Here is a 21507-nt window from a genome sequence, read left to right as displayed (position 1 = left end):
TATTCTTATAAAACACTGTAGTTAGAATGAAAGAGACTGTTTACCACTGTTATTTGGGTCTGAGGAGAACATATCAGCATGGACCTGACACAGTTCTGTTTTCCTTGAGCTGATTACATTATAGTTTCCTTTCTTTTGACAAATTTCATTACCAGATTGGAGTAATATTAGCATACTTTATCTTACTGACTGTGATCCGATACTTTTGTTTTGAGGGGAGTTAAATTTAGAGAAATTCAGTTGAATCTATTTTTCTTTCCTTATTAGCTATTTCTAACAGCCTGGTAAGTTGTCACGATCAGTGACTAAGTGTCTCTTGCTGTTATAATGCCAATTGTCTGCTTGCTTATGTTGCCATGTCGTCCCAACAGCAATTAAAAAACGTTAGATAGAAGTTATAAAATCTTGCCTTAAGAATATTGGCCAGTTAACCAAAATATGAACTGTAATCAAGGGTGAAGGAATGAAAGAGGTTGAAGGGGAAAAGTTAGCTATGTTCTTTAGACCTATGGTCCAATCTTAAATTTATAAGCTATCTGTCCTTTTTAATGGAGAAAATAAAGTACAAGTTATTTACAGCATCTCAGATCCACTATTTTAGGAGCCTCTGTGGGTGAGGCTTGAAAAAGAGGTGCCATTCAGACCGTCTATAGCAGAATGCATAAATGTACATCTATAGAGATCTGCATCACTACAGATAGATGAAAAGTCAGCAACGGATTGGAGCTAAACAGAGATTTTTAGGTGAGGGGAAAACTTGTGTGTACTCGACTATGTATTACAGAAAGATAACTTGCTTACTCTTGCTATCCAACTGTATTCATAAGGGTTAAAGATAATACTGGGCTAAAAAATACCACTTCTCCATCTACAAAGTAAATTTTATGTAGAATGCAGCAATATATTTGCTCATAGAGGGAGCTGCCTCAAATGTCTTACACTGGGAACTATTGAAAGGCATTTAAAGAATAATGCAATCATCGGGCACAGTCAACATGGGTTCACAAAAGGAGAGTCCTGTTTAACTAATTTGATATCCTTCTATGATAAGGTCACCTGTCTAGTGGATGAAGGGAAGGCAGTAGATGTATTTTCTCTGGATTTTAGTAGGCTTTTGATACTGTCCCTCAAAGCATCCTTCTGGACAAGCTGTCCAGCTGTGGGATGCGTGGGTTCACCGTGTGCTGGGTGAAGAACTGGCTGAAGCTCAAAGGGTTGTAGTGAATGGGGCTACATCTGATTGGCAACTGGTCACCAGTGGTGTTCCTCAGCATTCAATTCTAGGGACAGTTCTGTTCCGTATTTTATTCAACAATCTGGATGCAGGAGTTGAATGCACCATTAGCAAGTTTGCTGATGATGCCAAACTGGGAGGTGCTGTTGACTCTCTTGAGGCAAAGGAGAGGCCTTGCAGGGGGATCTGGGTAGATTGGAGTATTGGGCAATGATTAATTGGATGAAATTTAACAACAGAAATTAACAGATTTTGCACCTAGGGCGGAGTAATGCAGGGCACAAGTATAAATTGGGAGAGGAGTGGCTGCAGAGCAGCCCTGAAGAAAGGGATCTGGGGGTGCTGGCCAACAGCAGGCTCAATATGAGCCAGCAGTGTGCCCTGTCAGCCAAGAGGGCAGACTACATCCTGGGGTGCATCAAATACAGCATAATCAGCTCCTCAAAAGAGGTGATTATCCCGCTGTTTTCAGCATTGATGTGAACTCACCTGGAGTACTGTGTGCAGTTCTGGGCCCCACAATTTAAGAAGGACGTTAAGATACTTAAAGACTGGAAGGAATGTCCTATGAGGAGTGGCTGAGGACTTTGAGCTTGTCTAGTTTGGAGAAAAGGAGCTTGAGGGGTGATGTCATTGCTCTCTACAGCTTCCTGAGGAGGGGAAGTGGAGAGGGAGGTGCTGATCTCTTCTATCTGGTATCCAATGATAGGACACGTGGGAATGGTTCAAAGCTGTGCCAGGGGAGGTTTAGACTGGACATTAGGATGCATTTCTTTACCAAGAGAGTGGTCAAATACTGCAACAGGCTTCCTAGAGAGGTAGTCAATGCTCCAGGCCTGCCAGTGTTTAAGAGGCATATGGACAATGCCCTTAAAACATGCCTTAACTTTTGGACAGCCCTGTAGTGGTCAGGCAGTTGGACTAGGTGATCATTGTAGGTCCCTTCCAATTGAAATAGTGCATTCTATTCTGTCTTAAATAAACTTTGAATAAATTAGTTATGCAACTAATAGAAGGGTGAGTAGAGAAAATAAATGTGGATAGTAATAGCTGCTGTGTTGGCCCAAATGGATGCCGTCTTGGCTGAACGTTATGTTACAGTGTGCTGTAGTAGATTTATAGGTAGCTTTCAGTTTTAATAATTTAGTATTTACTATTTACTAAGATACAGTGAACTTCTCTTGTGACCCTGGCTACCATGAAATGCATCATCTTACGAATGCACATTTTGAAGTTTCACTGTGGCGTGTTTCATCTTTCTTTGGTTCTCTCTTGAAAACAAGCTAGTGCCTAGACAGCCTTCAGCCATGGCAGCACACTTGTATTTTCTTTGTGTACCAAAAAAATCTCACAACAATGAGATGTACCCTTTGCGCTCAGAATTACCAAATACTCTAAGGAGATAACAGGCTTTAGTTAATGCTTCGTAGAGAACGTTAAAGAGAAGGAAGAGTCTCTGACTCTTTAGGCAGAAGAGAGAGAGCTTCAAATGAAATGATATATTTGAAATATCATGGAAGGAAATGGAAGGAAATATCCTTCCATTATAAGTTGGGAAGAGACAAAGAGCTGGAAGGGGAACTGCTGGGTTGGGCAGATTCTATTTGGGGAAGCTGTGCAAGTGTTTTAAGCTGTGTTCAACTGTTTTTCTTCCAACAGACTTTGGGAACTATCACTGCAGTGCCCATTAAGGTTCCTCAGGTCAGCTCCTTGCAGAGGTTGGCAGGACAAGGACCAGCAGTGCTACCTCAGGTACAAAATACAGTTCCAATGGGGGGTTTGTGTCATTTTGTATGTATTCTACTCTGTTGCTGCCTGGTGCCCAGGCCCGAGTAGGTCAGCACACTTATTTTGCTGAATAAAGACTCACCTTCAGTGAGTTGAACAGTGGAGTTGTGATTTTGTCCAATTTGTGGGAAAAAAAAAAAAGAGAAATCATTTTTTTCTGGGAGCATACTGTTACCACAATGAAAAGCTATAAAAAATCTTGTAGATTCATTGTGGAAGAACAAAGTACAAACAGTGAAATGTGAATTTGTGCTTTATAAGATGAATCACAAATTACAGAAATGAAAATCTGCAATTCTGTGATTAAAAAAAGTGGTGGAAGTATTAACCTTTCTGTCCAAGATTTAACCTCACACATTCTTTTACTAACTTATTTGCCTTATCCCTGTCTATCGCCGTATAAAGTTTTGGCCCAACTAACCCAGGTGCCAGACTGAGGCAAGATTGGCTGGGTAGGAGTGATAGGAGAGTTACACTCACAGATTTTTAAAATCCTTTCAAACTATGTCTTCTTTTCTCAATATTCATCACTGTTTCCCTAACCATACTCTTTATTCCCCATTTCAACACTCTTGCTCAAAATTTTTAGATGTAATTTTCAACAAGTGTTTTGCTGCAGTTCTGTGGTTTGCTTTTCGGATTCATGATTGTTAAGTAAAATATGTTTGTCCCTTTGTGGCCCTTAGAGGTCTATTTCTCAGATGTGAATGCCTTCCTAGCATTAAAGTCAATGTTGTGTCTTCCTATTGTTCCTTTATTTTTTTCCTAATATTTTCTTTGTGGCAGAATCTAGTAGAAGATCTGTGAGCTAAATCTGCCTGGGGGAAGGAGTATTTTCAAGATAAAGTTCTTAAATTCTCTCTTTAAATTACATTTTGTGGAAGGCAAAGTTGTGAACATAAAGGAAGGTTATAGTTTTCTTATCAAGTTCAAGACTTTGCTTTTCAGTTGTTCTTACAGCATAATAACACATTGATTTCTGCCATTTTGAGGTGTCAAAGATGAACAGATTGCTCCTGAAAATAGATGAGGTTCAAGAGCAGCTCAAAGACCTGTAACAGGGGCTTAAATTATCATTAAGGTTATGTTTCAGCAATGATGATGGCATTGCAAATGCTGCACTTAGAGGAGCATCAATGTTCTATACTTTTGTTAAGTAGAAAAATTTTCATTCAATTTTGAAGAATTGGAAAAAGCAGAGGAAGCTGATTTCCTCAACTTTTTGAAAAGAGCATATATCCTTTCTGTCTTGCTGTTTAGCTCGTGGCAATATTTGTGTTTGTATTTCACTTTGTTTCACTCTTTTTCCTAGCGCAGCCTTCAATTTCAGACCTGTTTATGCAATCATACTTACTATTAATGAAACACCAACTTTTCCTCAGCAGCCCCGAGCCATAGTTCACTAAATTTTCTATTTCGTATAGATAGCATGGGAAATAGCCACATAGCAATCTCATTTCAGTCTAAACTGAAAACAAAGTAGGCAGCTGTATGTAAGACCGCATTATCAGAGGTACACCTTCAGTTCTGAGTCTTTTTTGACTTTTTGCAGGCCAATACTTCTTCGACAACAGCTTGCTGCTTTTACAGGCTGTGTCCTCCTTTGCAGTTCATCATGGTCTATCTGTTCCTCTCTCACACAAAGCTTACAGAGAAGTTTAGAATTTCCATATTGTTTCCTAATGGGGAACTCCCTCCACCCATCAAAGCTTTCTGCTGGATGTCTTTAGAGAGATCAAGTTATCGTCTACAAGTGGAAAGTTTAGCTTCTAACTAAGCAGTCAACTACCTTCATTTAATGTAGCCATGAATCAGAGTCATGTAAAGCTGTCATTTCCTAGATACAGCCGGATACAGGTCATCTGGGAGGCCACTGTAAGTGAGCTGCAGTACCATATCACTGTGAAAGCTCTCCTTTGTAATAACTGCAGGTGAGTGCATAGTCATCTCCGGCAAATTTTGAGGGTCAATAGGAATCTGTGGTCCAGGAGAACTGGAAACTTCAGATGGAAATATAAAAATGCCGGGAAGCAAGGCCATTTAATACCACGAAGGCATTATGGTAAAAAATATCCCTTCCCTCTTCTCCCTCATAGCTCTGAGAAAACAAGCACCAAATTAAAAATTATTTTGGAAATGAAGGGGCATATAATGTCTTCCAGTAGGAGCTGAAAAATGCAGAATTAAATCCTATCACAGTCCGTGTCCTCTCAGCTATTATGCATCAGACTTGGTTGCAGAGAAGGCTGGCTGCTAACCCTCTTTTGCCTCCTGGGTGACAGGCATGGCTCCTGAACCTTGCTCTGAGTTAGTGGCAAAATCCTACCATTCCAGGACTGACTTTCTGAGAGACAGCTTTGCCACTGTCTCCCAAGCATACTAGCATGCAGGGCCCAACTGAGTTTGGCATCTGCTAAAACGTTTACTCTGGATGCCCACGTAGCAGCAAATTAAAGGGACAGCGTTTTCAAAACAAAACCATACGCATCACTCCTTTACCAAGAAGTCTGTAGTATTTTGCTCAAAGAATTAAAGCAGTACAGTGTCCGTACTCATGCACGTTAGCTATGGCTGAATCTTGTTCTGCCAGGTATTGCACCCTCCTCAACGTGCATCTCTGCAAAGTCCAGCTTTAACAGTGAATTGTGTAGAGCCCTAATAGCAACGAAACAGTAGCAGCAAAGGCTTCAATAAGCCCACCTGCATGCCTGCCTATTCACTCAAGCAGCTAAATCTAGGTGTAGTTTGTTCAAGTGCAGTGGCAGGCACAGTGGCAGTCACCTAAACTGCCTTAATCTTGTCTGTATGTGCTGCTGGCTCTCTTCTTGTCTGTGGAGGGTCGGAAAGGCTAGATGGATCCCTTTTGGGATCCCTGCCATGTTAGGAGCCTACTTGTCTCTGAATCGCCCTCTGGAAGTGGCTTCACTCTTAGCCAGACAGACTGCACTTCTGTTTCAGGTGCGTGTAGATAAGTGGGATTAATCCAGGCCAGTGTCTGCATTCTTGACAGCACACTGATTCCTACCTGACGTTTCTCCTTTTGGCCAGTCGCATCACTTCTTTGGGATTTCAGACTCCCTTTAGATTTAGATGTGGTCATGACAGACATAAACATTGCCAGGCTGGCTGGAAAGAAACAGAGGACTCCTCCATTTAACGGCCCCTCATCACATCTAAAGGAGTTTTATATTTTCAATGCTCTCATTCTCATCTAGACAGCCTTTTTTGATTTACCTCTATGCAGTCAAGCAGGAGAATAGCACACAAGTAAACTGAGGCACTTAACAATACTTATGTAAAATAATACATACAGCTTTCTCATTTTCCACATTTGTACAGATACTTGTCATTTGTTTTGTTCATTTGAATGGGTTTATGATATGACCCCCTGGGAGCTCTTCCATATGGGGAATGAAGTTTCAAAATCTGCACATTCACAAATGGCAGCAAAATCCCATCACTTAGTGCAGAACTGCTATTAAATGGTGAGCAAACAAACATTAATTACAAGTTCATTGCACAATACAAACAATATTTCTTTAGGCATTCATTATTTGCCAAAACAAGCCTCTTTGGCAGATCTTTTTTCTTTTCTTTTTTAATTTTTTTTTTTTTTTTTACAGAATATGAAGTTATTTTTGCTTTCATCAAATAAATAAAATTTCTGCTATGAGCTGTGATGTTTGGGAAGTTAATTCCAGATAGTCTTTCTCTTCTTACTTTGGCCTTTGAGGTTTCCAGATGGCTGAGATGTTTTGAAGCTGCAGACCCTCCACTGTACTCTGAGAAGCAAATCCTGAAGGTCTTCTACCCAAACACAAGGGTGATGCACTCTCTTACTCTTGAGCTCTTCCTCTGCTTTATAGCACCCATCAACTGTAAGGAGGAGGTGGCCTTATGTCAGGTTGGGGCTCCAGTTTCCAACCGCAGTGCCGACAGTCTGTCTGTTTTCAGTGTTTTACATAAAAATTTAAGTCACACTGTAGCCACCTGAAGGCACGTGGCAAATCTTATTTTCTGTTCTTCAATGCAAGATTTTAAATGAAATGGTGAAGATATTAAAATAAACCTCCCATTTTGTTGTCAGTAATTTGGGCCCAATCCAATTCTCACTGAAATTAATGGCGAGACTGTGGTGATTTGCATAGCACTTAAATCAGATTATAATGCTATTTCCCTGACCTATTTTCCAGTCCTGGTTGAAGGCAGGGCTTGGGATGGCTTTGCTCATGACATTGCTGATTAGAGCAGAGCAGAAAGTCGCGTAGCAGAAGCCTGCGGTGGAGCTATCACGCAGGTTAGTGGTGGAAAGAAACAGGTATGCACAACCACTTTGGATGAAACATGCGTGTTTTTCAATCGACTCTAGCCAGTTCTGCTGTCAAGCGCTGCTTGCTTTTTATATTCTGTAGTGATTTTAATATGCATAATTCAGTAGGGTCTGAATTTGGCCACTGGACTGCACGCTGCTTTGGGACAGGGGCTGTTTCGTTACTGTGTGTTTGTCCATCAGTGGGTCGCGTGTGAGCCCAGCCAGACACTGTGGTCTCTAGGTGTTCCCAAAACTTAAAGGCACATTCTCATTTTTAAGATTTCTTGTCATAGTTCTCACGAGTGCAGTTCCACTGATAGCTGCTGCTTCTCTTCGTGTGTGTACCAAACGCAACCACTGCTCCTTCCCCGGTGGTAGGGCTTCTGGAAGATTTCTTGAAAGGAAAATGACTCCTAGAGACAGAACTCAAATTGTGTGATGCCACTGTGTGCTGTAGAAGAAATGTGTTAATAGATTGGTCAGTGGCAAAGTGTTTCTCTGTTTGCATCATAAGTCTAAAAAAAAAAATAATCATTATTTTTAAGTGTAATGTGTTAAGACTGCGCATAGCCATTAGAAAGTGGAAAAATACTACTAAATGCAAGTCAGCCTTTTGTGAAGCTAGAAGAGAAGCTAGCAGATATACATGTTTGTATAAAAAGTCACACAGAATTGTGCAGTGGAGAGACAAGAGCACTTTATTGTTTGTTTGAGTAAGGAATAATTGAATTGGGTAAAGTCATTATTACAATATCAGAGGAGAAAAGGACTATAATCCCCTAAGGGATGTCATGCACCTTTCTGGTATATAACCCTCAGAGCTTCCAGGAGGATGTGTTGGAATGCTAGTGGAGGAGAAGAGAGATAATCTAATTCAAGGTAACTTAATCAGCGTGGTATATAACCAAGCTAAGGGGTTTGCAACAGTATTTAATATTCATTGACTGTATGCGTGCAGAAAACAGAAACAAAATTGCTTTTTCAAAAGAAAGGTTTGCAGAGGCCTGGCTGAAAATGTAGCCCTTAATAAATATAGTTGTTAATCTGTTTTATTCTATATAAGCTTTTATACTGTGCTTGTCACTGTATTTGAAGCACCTTCCGGTAATGTGTTAAGCACACAGATTAACATCTGTTGTAAGCGATTTCTTCTCTCATCCTTTCCCTTTGGGAAGAAGTGCGTGCAGCTGAGAGTTCTAGTTAGGGTTCCTTTTTATCAGTTGGCTTATTTTTAATAGGCATGCGACTATTAATTGCATGCCACTATATATTTCTGTCAGAGGAGTATAACATAGAAAATGTTTATTGTAGAAAGTGATGGGGCTTATGCCTCATAAAGTGATGTTGCTTATGTTTTGGGCACAAACTGGAACATAGGAAGTTCCACCTAAACATGAGGAGGAACTTCTTTACCCTGAGGGTGGCAGAGCACTGGAACAGGCTGCCCAGAGAGGTGGTGGAGTCTCCATCTCTGGAGACATTCAAAACCCACCTGGACGTGTTCCTGTGTAACCTGCCCTAGGTGACCCTGCTCTGGCAGGGGGGTTGGACTAGATGATCTCCAGAGGTCCCTTCCAACCCTATGATTCTATGACTCTATGACTCTATGACTCTATGTAGAGGAAAAAGGTTGAGATGCCTGCCTATATGAGCATCAGCCTTGCTGTAGAGACTACCTGCACCAGAGACACGTGGCCACCTTGGCCTTTCTTGGGAGAGCTTTGAAGATCGGGATGAAAACACGGTACTTTATTGAAAAGTCTGGGGGAATAGCAGTTATGCACTAGTGGATAGGTTTCAGAGGTAGCCTGTGTTGCTGAGAGGCATGGGCTTGTTGGAGCATCTGGAGTGCTCCATGGTACGTATTTAAAAATGCTGTAGCGCAGCCAAGACAGATGAAGGTATGAATAAGGTGGCATGATAAGAACTGTTCCTTGTGGATGGTGGTGTGCCAGAGGTTGGCAGTGATGAGAAATCCAGTCTTCTGCAGTATGGACAACGATGAGTGCGTATGGTATATCAAGGGGGACTACACCCTGATGCAAATTTTCCAAAGTGCCTAGCTCTGTTACCTCTGCCTTTCTGAGTTTCAGTTTCAGTTGTGCTGGGGAAGGAGAAGTGGAACTGGCTGTTACTGATGCTTAAGATCTTCAGATCCAATCAGTGTCATGAACGTTTTGGAAAGGACCTCCATGGAAGTCAGATCTCCATGATAGTTCGCACGTAGGAGCCTAAAGTATGCATACAACTCCCATGAAAGACTCAAGCCATTTTAATACCTGACATGGTATCTTTTTCCCAGTGAAAACTCTCATGTTTCTCCACATCAAATGCTGATCTGCGGAGTATCAGGAAGATGAGAAGAAATGTCCCCTCTCTCCACTGAAGCCATTTGTATCCATGCGAATGATGTGGCTTCAGATCCATGTCTGGCTTGGAGCCGGACTGTGCTGTGTCTCTGAGCCTCCATGCCAGCAGCAGAAGCTTGCAGTAGGCCTCTGCCCAAATGACAGGCGGATAGGAAAGTTTTCTCTGTCTGCAGTACCTCAGCAGAGGCTTGGAGGAATTCACATCACTGATTCCTGTCCCTAAAACCTTCATTTTCATCTCCTGATGTCTGAGCTTTTTGTGTGCTTCTATCTTGCTCAGGCTGTCAGCAGACAGAAATGATTTTTGTCATTATTTTTATTATTATTTTGTCTTTCAGCTTTTTTTGATTTTGGCTAGTAAATGAGTTGAGGCTGGTCAAATCATTATAATATGCTGTCATTACGATGAGGGGTGATGGTTTTAAACTGAAAGAGGGTAGAGATTTAGGTTAAGTATTAGGAAGAAATTCTTTACTGTGAGGGTGGTGAGGCACTGGGACAGGTTGCCCAGAGAAGCTGTGGATGCCCCATCCCTGGAAGTGTTCAAGGCCAGGCTGGATGGGGCTTTGAGCAGCCTGGTCTAGTGGGAGGTGTCCCTGCCCATGGCAGGGGATTGGACTAGATGATCTTCAAGGTCCCTTCCAACTCTAACCATTCTAGGATTCTAGGATTGTTGCCTAAAAGCAGGAAAAGCTCTCAAAATGATGGACAGTACAAAGCAGTGACATCCATGGTCTTTAAAGTGACACCAGAGTTTGAGTCCAGTGAAAGCCCAACTGTGTGGATTAGTCCAGAGCTCGCCTGTGAAAGTGTACGGATAGGAGAAAGGCAGACAGATGTTGACTCGTTTGTGCCTAAAGGCTTCATGGACACTTTATATTTAAATTGAAGTAAGTTAATCATAGATGAGTATCTATGAGAGAAGCAAGCTGACTTTGTAATGCTGAAAAGAGTAGAAATGGAAGTAAATTATTGACTGGTGTGTATAATCACAGTCTAGCTTTTATATTTCTATTGTAATCCTAAACAATAAAGATTAAATTCTTTCCTCAGAGGCACATAGATAACTGCATATTCAAGGACAGAATCATTGTGCAGAAGGAAAAAAAAAGCAGAAATCCTTGTCAACTTCAACCCCTACTTCTTATTTTTTTGGAATAATATTGATTTTAATTTGCTGGTTTAATGGTAGTTTTCCCCTTTGCAGATGGAAAAGAGACACTTAATGAATCATCAACTCAATAGCAGCAATGCCAAACCAGAAAATACAGGCAGTATAGCTGAGGAGAAAATATACATTTCATTAGCAAAAGTCAGTCAAGTTCCTGTGAAAATACAGTTTTGTGTTCAAAACACTGATAACATTTTTAATAAAGAACTCCCACCTGACTGCCTTATGCCAACATCCACAAAAAGCAGAGCTGGCGGATTCCCACACAAACATCCCTCTCAGCAAAAGTTCCATTTCTGTAGTATCAAGCAAAGCTGAAGGAAAAGAAAAACTAAATGAAATAGCTTTGTCTTCTTAAAAATTGCGCAGGGGTTATATTATCTGTGTGTCACCTTTACACTAAAGTTGGCTATCCATGACTAACAAATTGAAATACCGAAGCACAATAGGTATACAGTCCAGTGGAAAATGTCTGATACAGTGCACATAATTAGAATATGTGTGAAAATACCCCAGGGGGATTCTTGGGTTGTGTGGCATATAAAATGAGAGACTAGGGATTGTTTTGAGGTGCTACTTGCAGTTCTGGACTTACTGAAATCTATTCAAATTTGCTGTTGGTTTCAGTCAAATTAAGATTTCTTCCCTGGTCCTCACTGTCCAGAGCAGCAGGATTGGAAACGTGGGCTGGAGAAGTTGCCAGGGTTTTGCCCTGCATTTCATACCTTTTTCTGCGGCTTACCGGGCTAATATTTCAGGTAGATGCTAAGGAGAGGCTTACGTTGTGTGTGAGCACAAGATTCACTGAACTGGGTCATCTTGCCTGGGGTTTGCTCATGACACACACTGAAAAGTAACTTCTTTTTTGTGTAGGGGGAGGAAGAAAAGGGTGCGTGGATCCATAGTCACGTGTGGTTTTAAATCTTCCCCCTGGGGCAAGAAATCTGTGTTTATTTTGACTGTGGTCTCAGACCAGGCTGAAGATAATAGGAGCTTATCGGGAAAGGAACCAAAAATCAACCAAGCTGGAAACACTTGTATTCTGGTCAGTTGGGCAGCCTGGGTTTTAGGGTGTGTCATTGCTGTAAAGTTACACAGAAACCTTTTCTTTGACATAATTTTTATTGATTAAGAAAAGAAGAGGGAGAGAATCGGTCCTCAGCTGGCATAAATAGACACAGCTTTACTGAAGTCAGCGTGCATCTGTTCATTATGGTGAAGGATATAATTACCCCATATTGCACTCATTTTATCAGCCATTGCTAATGTTTTCTGTGTGATCCTCTAAAGCTTTTCAAGAATGAAAGCTCTGTCTGCTGCTCCCAGCACTTTGCCTCTGTGACATATGAATTGTGCCAAATCCATTTTGAGTTTTTGTTTTTAAGCTCTGAGTACAAGGGTGAAGTGAAAATAAAGTGTGAATAATGGTCTTTCTCTCAAAGGCAATGTGATATTGCGTTGAGCTGAAAAATTTACTCTCATACAGATCGGCCCTGCCAGTATGAAGGGCTGATTGATGCTGAGCACGATCCAGCTGATATCTGATATTGGGGAGGGGGAGGGCTTTTCAGTGCTGCTGACAAAGCTATAACAAGATCCAGGGGCTGGAAGCTGAAGTTAGGCAAATTCAACCTCGCAATAAAACGCCAGTCATGAGCATAATAAAATATTATAACAGTTTATTGGGACTCGTGATGAATTCATCCTTAAAAAGCCGTTAGTATTTTCTTTTAAAATCAGTCTTCAGTTTCTGGGAGAAATTCTATGGCCAGTCTGTGAGCTGGAGGATCGTGGTGATCCCTTTTGGTTTTGTAATTGAAGAGCATTTGTTAACTTCCCTTCTTGAGCAAGGAGAACGCATTTACCAGAATTGCCCTTAACAATGCTCATAGCACCTGCAGATTGGCACAGAGATAACTGTTCTAATTAAATCCTGTCCTTTAGGACTACATGGGATTGCCCACAGAGATGGGAGGGATTGTGTGCTTGCCTTCCCTTCTCCTCCTTTTCCCCCATACTTGTTTGGGTTGGATCTTGAAGGCTTATTTTCTAAGAGTTTCTCTTTTTTACATTCTTTTTCTTTACTGCAGCGTGGGAGCGGTTCACCTGATGGGATGTAGCTCGGGCAATAGATTGCCCAGGATCACAGTAGCCTTTGTCAATAGTGACACGCATCAGGCTCTCCCACCTCCACCACTCAGCAGTTCGTTCACCTCTGTGGTATTCAACCATTTGTACTCTTGAGAGCTGGAATGACGTTTCAGTCTAATGGAAGCCTTTGGGCTTCACGTAGGGACATCTGGATGGAGCTTAATGATATGGGATATACAAGACGTCATATTAGTCACAGGAGCCCATTCCCTCCTGATACGAAACTCTTTAAAATATATGAAATTAGAGGTTGCTGAACAAAAAAGCGCTCTGCACATCTCACAGGATTGGGCTCCCTGTTATTTCCCTGTCTGAAAAGCAGACAGCCCCCACCTAGTGAATTCTCAGGCCTGGGAATATCTTCTTGAACAGTGTGCTCACCTGCAGGCTATTTGAGAAGTACTAGAGGTGTCTGAATGTTGCCGCCTAAAATCAAATGTTTCTGTTATTGTGGGCGTTGAGGAAACTCAAGAAAAACACGGGCTTGTGAAATCATTATATTCAAGAAGCAGCTCTCTCTTCTCCTGCATTTAGAGCCCTGGTAGTATCACATTCTGTTTTGACAGCTGTCAGAAGTTAAATGAAAGATATTTGGGGAGAGGAGGGTTGAGCTACAGGAGAATTGTTATTTGCAGCGCTCGCCAACAGTTGCAGTTTTCATTTGGTAACATACATGCTGTCTGTTACTCTTGTCTTTTTTCTTCTCCTTTGCTGAACTTCTGCGCCTTTTATTTCTGTGGCTCTTGTCACGGGGACCGGTGCCATCCAACCTGTGCTACTTTCAGTAGAAAACGTCTTTTTGATACCTTGCATGTGAAATGCAGTCCCTGCCCTGCCCTAGTTTTTCTCCGGTTCTTCTTCAGTGACTGTCAACTTCCAAACTTCTGTTAGTACCACTGTCCTCCTTTCATCTCCCAAATTTAAGCTACGGTTTTGCCACGAGGAAAAGGAATTTATGCTCTTTCCTTCATATTTTTTTCTTGCCAGCTGACACCATTTATTCTCACAGATTACTGGAGCAGTTCGGTTTTTAACATGAAACTCTGCTAAAGGCCTTTCACTTAGCTGTTTATTAAGTGCTTACGCTTAGTGTTTATATTCAAGGGGGGAAGGTTCATAGGTGTCAGAGCTCAAGGGGCTTCTATGCTTGCTTTCTGTTTTGGATTCACGCCTGCAGGCTGCAGAAATAAACATTATTTTAACTTCAACTTATTTTAGCTTTAACTCAGGAGCACCTGAGACTTTTTCTGTAGCCAACCCTTTTTATTATTCTATAATTGCAAATAAGTATGCTCTCACAACGTTAGCTGAATTTGCCAGGGAATTAGCAGAGGCTTAGACTATGAAGAACGCTATACCTCCTTTGTATCACACGGTGGCAGAAAACGCCCAGCGTATGTTCTTGGGCTGTACCAGTTTGGTAAGTCCTGTCAGCTATTTCAGCATGCAGCACTTTATACGGAATTTGTTATTTTGGAAAATTAAGCCTGTTTAATTGTCTCTGCAGGAAGAGCTTATTTCATAGCAAAATAATATGCATTCATCCACGACTTGCAGAATGTGTATTAAGGATGTGTATAGGATTCATTGAGGTATTACATCTGACAGTCAAAATATATATGCAATAGTATAGAAAAGATAATTATATATCCGGAATATATATAGGCATTTAGTTTTAATTAGGCTTTTGATTAAATATAACAGTGCAATTAAGAGTGACAGATACAGTAGATCCTGGTAGACTACATGACGGTTTTTGGCTAGAAAAACTCTTAAGCTGATTTTTTGTCAGACTTGATTTTTTTCTAAAGATCTCAGTGACTGTTCTATTGAATCTTTGATGTGAAGTACTCCTTATTCTCTCTCTCTCTCTTGCTTTCCCTGTATATACGTGCTTATCTGTATGTTTACAGTATTTCTGTTGGTAAAAGATATTCTATTAATTTACAAGAAAATTGTTTTGTTTTAAGGAGACGTGGTAAAATCTAGATCTTAGCCAAACAGCTAAGAATTAAATTTGGATTTTTTAGCCATGCTAGTACATTTTAACTGCATTTTGCCAAGCTTCTTGTACTTTCTTTTCTGAATAACGATATTATTTGTGTGAATGTGTCTCTGAGCACATGAGCAACTTGTTAAAGGCTTACATATGAGAGACTTATATAAGATATAACATAGGAGGGAAAGATTATTATGAAAATATAAAGGTAGATATTACGAGATCGGCTTGTATAACTGACTCCGATAGAGACACGAACAACCTGCTTTAAGTATCACGTCTCTTATTGCATTGAGCTGCTGTTTATGTTAGAAGCCTTAATTTTGTAGAATGCCTGGGCCAAGATGGGTTTAAAGCAATCCTCTGTGCACTACTTTTGAAAATAAGACCATGAACTAATTATGGATAGGAAGCTACTCATAGACTCCTCTCTTAAACAACTTCGCCAGGGTATTTGTCTTGTATCTTAACTAAATAAATCAAATAATCATTACATAAAGTGATTGGATAGCAGAAAAAGAGCAAACCCCCCTTCAGTTACTATCAGTGTATCTTGAATACGGTTAGCCATAGTTGAGCATAGTTTTGTGTCACGTCACGGTGGGTCTGTGGGGCCTTCCGGTGTTACCCCGCAGTTGTGAGCCAAACACAGCGACTTCCTGGCTTTGTCACCAATCTGCTGCAGGACCTGGGGCAAACCCTCCTCTCTGCTCTTCTTTGGCTCTGTTTCCTCTTTCGCTTTCCACCTATCTCGGTTACTGACCATTTAGACACTCCCGAGCAGGACTGTGCCTCTGATACACGTTTGCACTGCTCGTAGGTGTTAGGATCCTATCGGAAATTGAGAGCCAAGTTATCAAAACATGAAGAGCTCGCAGTACGTGTGTCACTGCACTTAATATTGGCTGTGGGGACAAACAGGTATGGCTCCTCCTTGACGCGATAGAGGATGATGGCCAGCCTTGAGAGCTGATTTTCTGCACATCAGTAAATCCCCACGTTTTCATTAAATTGCTTACTTAGGCTCAAGATTGAAGTCGGCAGCATTGGAAGGGCTCCTGTAGACTACAGTGCAGTGACACTGGCAGCTGTTTCCCGTGTCTGTCTGTTACAACTTGTCATTTTGCTTCACAGTATGGAAGGTGCGAGAAGTGACAGGACTAAATAAGCACAGAGGGAACTGACTGTTTCATCTGGCCATGTTAACGAATAAGCTGGGAGTGAAGTTAACTTCATGTGAAGCAGTTTAAATTATTTATTTTCAATCCTGGAACTGTACTTAACTTGTTGTTAAGGCAGAACCATGTTGACAGGGTGACGTTAATTACCCCACTGGAAACACATCACATTAGCTGAAAACAATTGTTCACAGCTATCATTCATGGCTCTGGGTAAAGCCACAGCCTTCGCAAATCTTGGCACACAGTTTCCCCCTCCATGCATAGAAGTTCCTTCTGCATCCACCCACAGCTGCAAACTAGCTCTTTACTTACAGCAACAAAACACAAAGTTAGGGGGTTGTGATGAGTTTCCTTTTTTCCCCCCTCTTTTTTTTCTTTTTTTTTTTTTTCTTTGTAAGCTGAGTGATTGCATGATTGATCTCCTCTCCATTAGACATGGTACATCTTAAAAATTTGAGTATCTTCATTCACTGATCCACCAGCATAAATGCATACGCTTACTGTTCCTGTAAATGCTTTCCCACAACTCCCTTAATGATTTAGTTCCTATTCCTTAATTCATAGTAAGAGTGTTGTGTCCTTCAGAACAGGAAATTATTGTGTCTGGGGTTTACATTCTTTGCAAAGGCTTTGGCTTAAACATCCCTACTGAGAACTGTATGTGACTTGAGTAGCATTTGTATGGATGTGTGCTAATAAAAGTGAGGTGTTGGCTTTTTCTTCCATTCCTGTTCAGCATTGCAGTGAGTTAAGGACTCTAAAATGACTCAACTGGGGAGTGCTGGGAATATATCTACAAGTAAATGAATGCCTGGCTACTTCGAGTTGCTGCACTATTTTTTTTTTCCTAGATGCTCCTGTTCCATGGGTAATATTAGAGATTCTACTGGGAGAAAGCATGTATGCGGTATTTGTTCGTTACAATGGGAGGTTGTGCCTAATAACGTCTAACTCTCTGTTTGTAGGTTAGGCCAAAGACCCTGATTCCAGACAGCCTCCCTATCTCCCCGTGCAGAGACCAACCTTCCAAACAGCCTCCCACCTTCCAGAAGGCAACCGTAGTCAGCATCAAAAACCCCAGCCCTGCCCTCCCAACTGCCAATAACACCGTCAGCCATGTACAGACGCCTAACAGCCAGTCACAAAGTGTCACCGAGTCCACAGCTATTTCATCACCTCTGAGCAGTGCAGGTGTGGCGTACGCCATCATTTCCACCTCCCCCAACAATGCAACTCCTATCAGCACCAGCGCAACTGTCTCTGTGGTCAACGATAGCATTAAAGTGCAACCACTCCTCATTAGTGCCGATAGCAAGGTAGGTTCTTCTTTTCCTGACATGTGTTTTTTTTTTTTGTTATCAAACACAGGAATTACATTGTAGATGTAAGCAGAATATTCCCCCGTGAGTGCACAGCCCTGTGCAGAGTGATGTCAGTGGTTCCTTTTGAAGAAAATAATCAGAAAGCAATGGGAAAATTCTTAAGGGGACACATAGACATTTGTCTGTGTACATGCATATGTTTTAGCGGCAACAAATTGTATCATGATGTAGCCTGACATTAATGGGACCGTATGATCTTCCATTTCCTTAAACCATTCCTCACTAATAATATCCCTGGATTCTGTGCAGGCTCAAATTTCCTGTGGACTCCCTCTTCAATTATACAGTGATACTAGTTATATTGACTGACCCCGAGGGACTATATCAAATAATCAGACATTCCCTTCTACACTTTCAGGGGAAGACCAAATGAAATGAGAGCTCAGGGTTTCAAAACTGATCAGCAGATGAATCAATGGGGAAAAAAAACAAGTTATAAATTACTTGTTTCCTCTTTGTACTGCTTCTCAGCTTTGAAATACAAAAACTTCACCACTCTCCTACCAGTAACAGATTCAATAAAAGCTGCCAATGTACCCAGCAGACATTCATTGTAATTTGCTACTGGGATCCTGCTACTTTTTGTTTTGTTGGCAGCACAGGTTCTCATGCAGTGCTAAAAAAGAATACAGCATGTAGGATGGCTTTTGAGGTAAATAAAAGCAGGCATCTCTTCCCCACTTCTCTAGCATAATTTATTTTTCTCTTACTTAAATTGGCTGCTGGTTTAAAAAAAACCATCCCTTTTTATTCTTTTGAATCTTCTATAGTGACTGAGTTGAGTTAAAGTATCTAACAATTAAATAACATTGATTGAAAGTTAGCAATGAAATAGATGGAAAAGGCCAAGCATTCAAATCCAATAACGTACATCTAGAAGGTGATCTTGGGAAGGTCTTCTGTAGTCCTTCATGAAGCTTTGATTATGGGTATAAAGTCACATGTGCAGTTCTGTGGTCAGAATCGTCCTTCATTCCTTTTAAAGTAATAGCTTCTGAGATAATGTTCTCTGCACTCTAAATCTTCACGTGGTAATTCAAATACGAGCAGATGGATATATTAACATACATGCACACATGAGAGATCTGTGTTGTAATGCCTATAGGTTCTAAACCAGAATTAATTTTAGTTTAAAACACATGTAGTTTATTTTGTTTATGCAAAACTGGACATCCACTGTTCATAACACATAAATGCTGAGAACTGAACTCTGATCTCAGTTACGTGAGTAGTTCTGAGGAGCATTTTCCTTCCCATCCACTTGTACTTACTCTGAAATAACACTGGTGTGACTGAAGTCAGACCGCGTGTCGTGGTTTAGGTTTTGAATGTGTAGTAATTCCATATCTTCTACCTGTACGCAAAATAAAATCAGGACCTTAAAATCACTGACAGCACGAGTGCTAAAGCTAGGCTGCTGAGTCAGCTTCAGAAGTCCTCTAAATAGAAAGTGTCCTAATTTTCAGAGGCACTGAAGTGGCTCCCTTAGGCTGCAGTAGGTTTACAATGCACCTATAAAAATTATTTTTTAGAAACTTAAGTGTGGATTTAGAAGCTTAACCTAGGTATCCATTTTTTAATATTTTTGCCTTGTGGCTTGCATCTGGTGTCTGTAGAGGTATAAAGTAACCATTCAAAGAAGAATCAAAGGTTTCAGGTAGAAAAATCCCTTTTCATATAGTGAATTTCTTTTATTTGTACATTGTCTTTTAGGTTATCATTATTCAGCCTCAAGTCCAAACCCACACAGAAAGTAAAGTGGAGACAAAGAAACCTCCTGAAGAGTCAGCTCAGGGACCCTCTGCTACCAAAAAGAAAAAGGAGGAAAATCCAGAGGTGATTTTTTTTTTTTAATAAATGAGCTACAGTATGCTTAAGTTACAGGGGCCATTCCTAAACATTTTTCTCTGCGTATATGTAGTTACTGTGTTTGTGCTCATGGTTCTGTCAGTTGTTCATCCCGGTACTCAGTCACTGCAATTGGGTTGATTTCTCTGCCAGTGAGGTGCCCTGACAAATTTGGTTGGTGTCATTCAAACCTTCCAGTGTCACAAAATATAAGAACTGTAGGTCTCATCATAATCTAAGCACCTTGTGTGGGTATAGTGGCATTTCTTGTGAAAGATGTATGCAAGCCTAAGATACTTTCTTTTATGTTATCAAATATATAACATCAGGCTTACAGGCTGCGTTATGAAGTTGAATTAACATTTTCTTTGTAAGCTGAGCCTTTACATCTTCTTTGTAATGAACCTTGCAATTTTTAGATTGTATGTAACAATACAGTTTCTTGCATTTGCTGTGTACATGTCTTCCCACATGTACACAGATTCTTTCTATTCTGAAATACATTAAAATCCTGTAAATTGAGTAAGAGATTAGAAAGCAGGTTATAAGATTTAATCTCTTTCATGAACTATATTTGCTGTGCAAATAAAAAATATAAATCAGAAGTCCTTGTAGAAATAGAGTCTCTCTTTAACAGGCATTTTGGTTTTTGACTAGCATACTCAACATTAAATTGTGCGTACTTTTGAGGCAATTTGAGAAGTTATACAAACTGAATCTACTTCTATTGTGGAAATGTTCAGCTCATGTGAAATCTTAACCTTACTAGTCTAATAAATGTGTAGCAAGAAAACATCCTTGGAGCTGTAGGTTTAAGAGGATTATTACAATATAAATGTATAATGTCACTTGGGGCATGTGGGTGGTCATTCATTTTACCATTTTAAGAGGTTCGTATAGTTAAAACGGTGTTAAGGATAAATAGTGGCTCTTAGCCTAGAATATCACAGCCTTATGCAGAAGCGCTGCAGAACTGCGGTTATGAAATCTCCCAAGTTTAAAATCTGACCCTCATATGAATCTTCATTGCAACTGAATGGCGGGACTATAGGGTCCTGTTTTGCTTGGAGAGGTGTTTTCAAAAGATTGTTTGTTGCGTAGCACCTTGTGGGCAGAAAGGCTAGGAGACCCTGCTTAGAAACAGAATGTTAGAGAAACCATCTGTTCTCCTTGCCTGTAACTTATCCTTCCAGAAAGACTATTGAGCAAAAATCTTCTTGAGAGATGCAGGAAGAGACCATGGGACTGGGGACACTTTTTGGTATAGCATTCATCAATTTAATAAGCTTTTCATTAAATTGCTGACTAGAATATCCTGACTACCTTTTTTTGTAACCGAGAACGTTGTTCCTACCGTGTATGCTGGTGTATGCTGAGGTCTCGGCAAGCACAATTTTCTGTGTAGGATGCTGAAGCTATGCCCTTAAGTATGACGATTCTTTGATTCTTTTCATAGATTTGTTTCACGGCCGTAAATATGTAAGTCTAGAGTTAATTTCTTTTGTTCTTTGAAAGTAAACTTTAGTTGATTATCATGTATTTATGCAATTAGTGTAATTAGAACTAACAGCATAATTAGTGTAAATACATGTAATGACATAAATAGAACATGTAATTACAAAATGAAATGGTTTTGTAAAAATCTTTGTTTTGCTTCATGAAAAGACATACTGCGCATTTCTAAAAGCACTCATGGCTTTTAAACAGATGATTAAATTTAAGGCAAAGAGTCACAAAGATACCATCACATTTTTTAAAAGAAAATAAGCACTCTAGGCACTTCTCTCCACACCTTTATTTGTCTTCAAAGTACAAAACCGAGGCAGGAACTCCAATATGGCTCTACGTAAGTGTTAGTCGTGACAGACTGGGATTTAACAAATTAAATTGAAAATTTAAACAAAATTAAACCGGAAATAACCAGACTTACTAGAAGCCAGGAATCCCATATGCAGTTACTGAGCGTACAGAAAAGGCTGAGGATAATTACTGTCTTTAGTTCCTGGCTTGCTCATTCTGCTGGAAAGCCGTGAAGCTGATCCTGGACATGGCCACCTGCAATACCTATGCAT

The 21507-nt window shown here is 40.5% G+C and overlaps 1 protein-coding gene across 5 annotated transcripts in view; it reads left to right on the top strand.

The window, feature by feature from the left end:
* Window positions 1-21507, top strand: part of PHF21B (PHD finger protein 21B) — a 175582-nt gene that overhangs the window by 130663 nt on the left and 23412 nt on the right. For all 5 annotated transcript variants that reach the window (XM_063354972.1, XM_063354960.1, XM_063354951.1 and 2 more), the window contains 3 exons: window positions 2894-2986; window positions 17171-17521; window positions 19301-19423. In XM_063354972.1, the coding sequence (XP_063211042.1) occupies window positions 2894-2986; window positions 17171-17521; window positions 19301-19423 (567 nt within the window). The remainder of the gene's footprint in view (window positions 1-2893; window positions 2987-17170; window positions 17522-19300; window positions 19424-21507) is intronic.

The sequence above is a fragment of the Chroicocephalus ridibundus genome, chromosome 1 (genome assembly GCF_963924245.1).
Source record: "Chroicocephalus ridibundus chromosome 1, bChrRid1.1, whole genome shotgun sequence".
Lineage (NCBI taxonomy): Eukaryota > Metazoa > Chordata > Aves > Charadriiformes > Laridae > Chroicocephalus > Chroicocephalus ridibundus.
The sequence above is the reverse complement of the archived record's forward strand: the minus strand, read 5'-3'. Positions and strand labels throughout refer to the sequence as shown.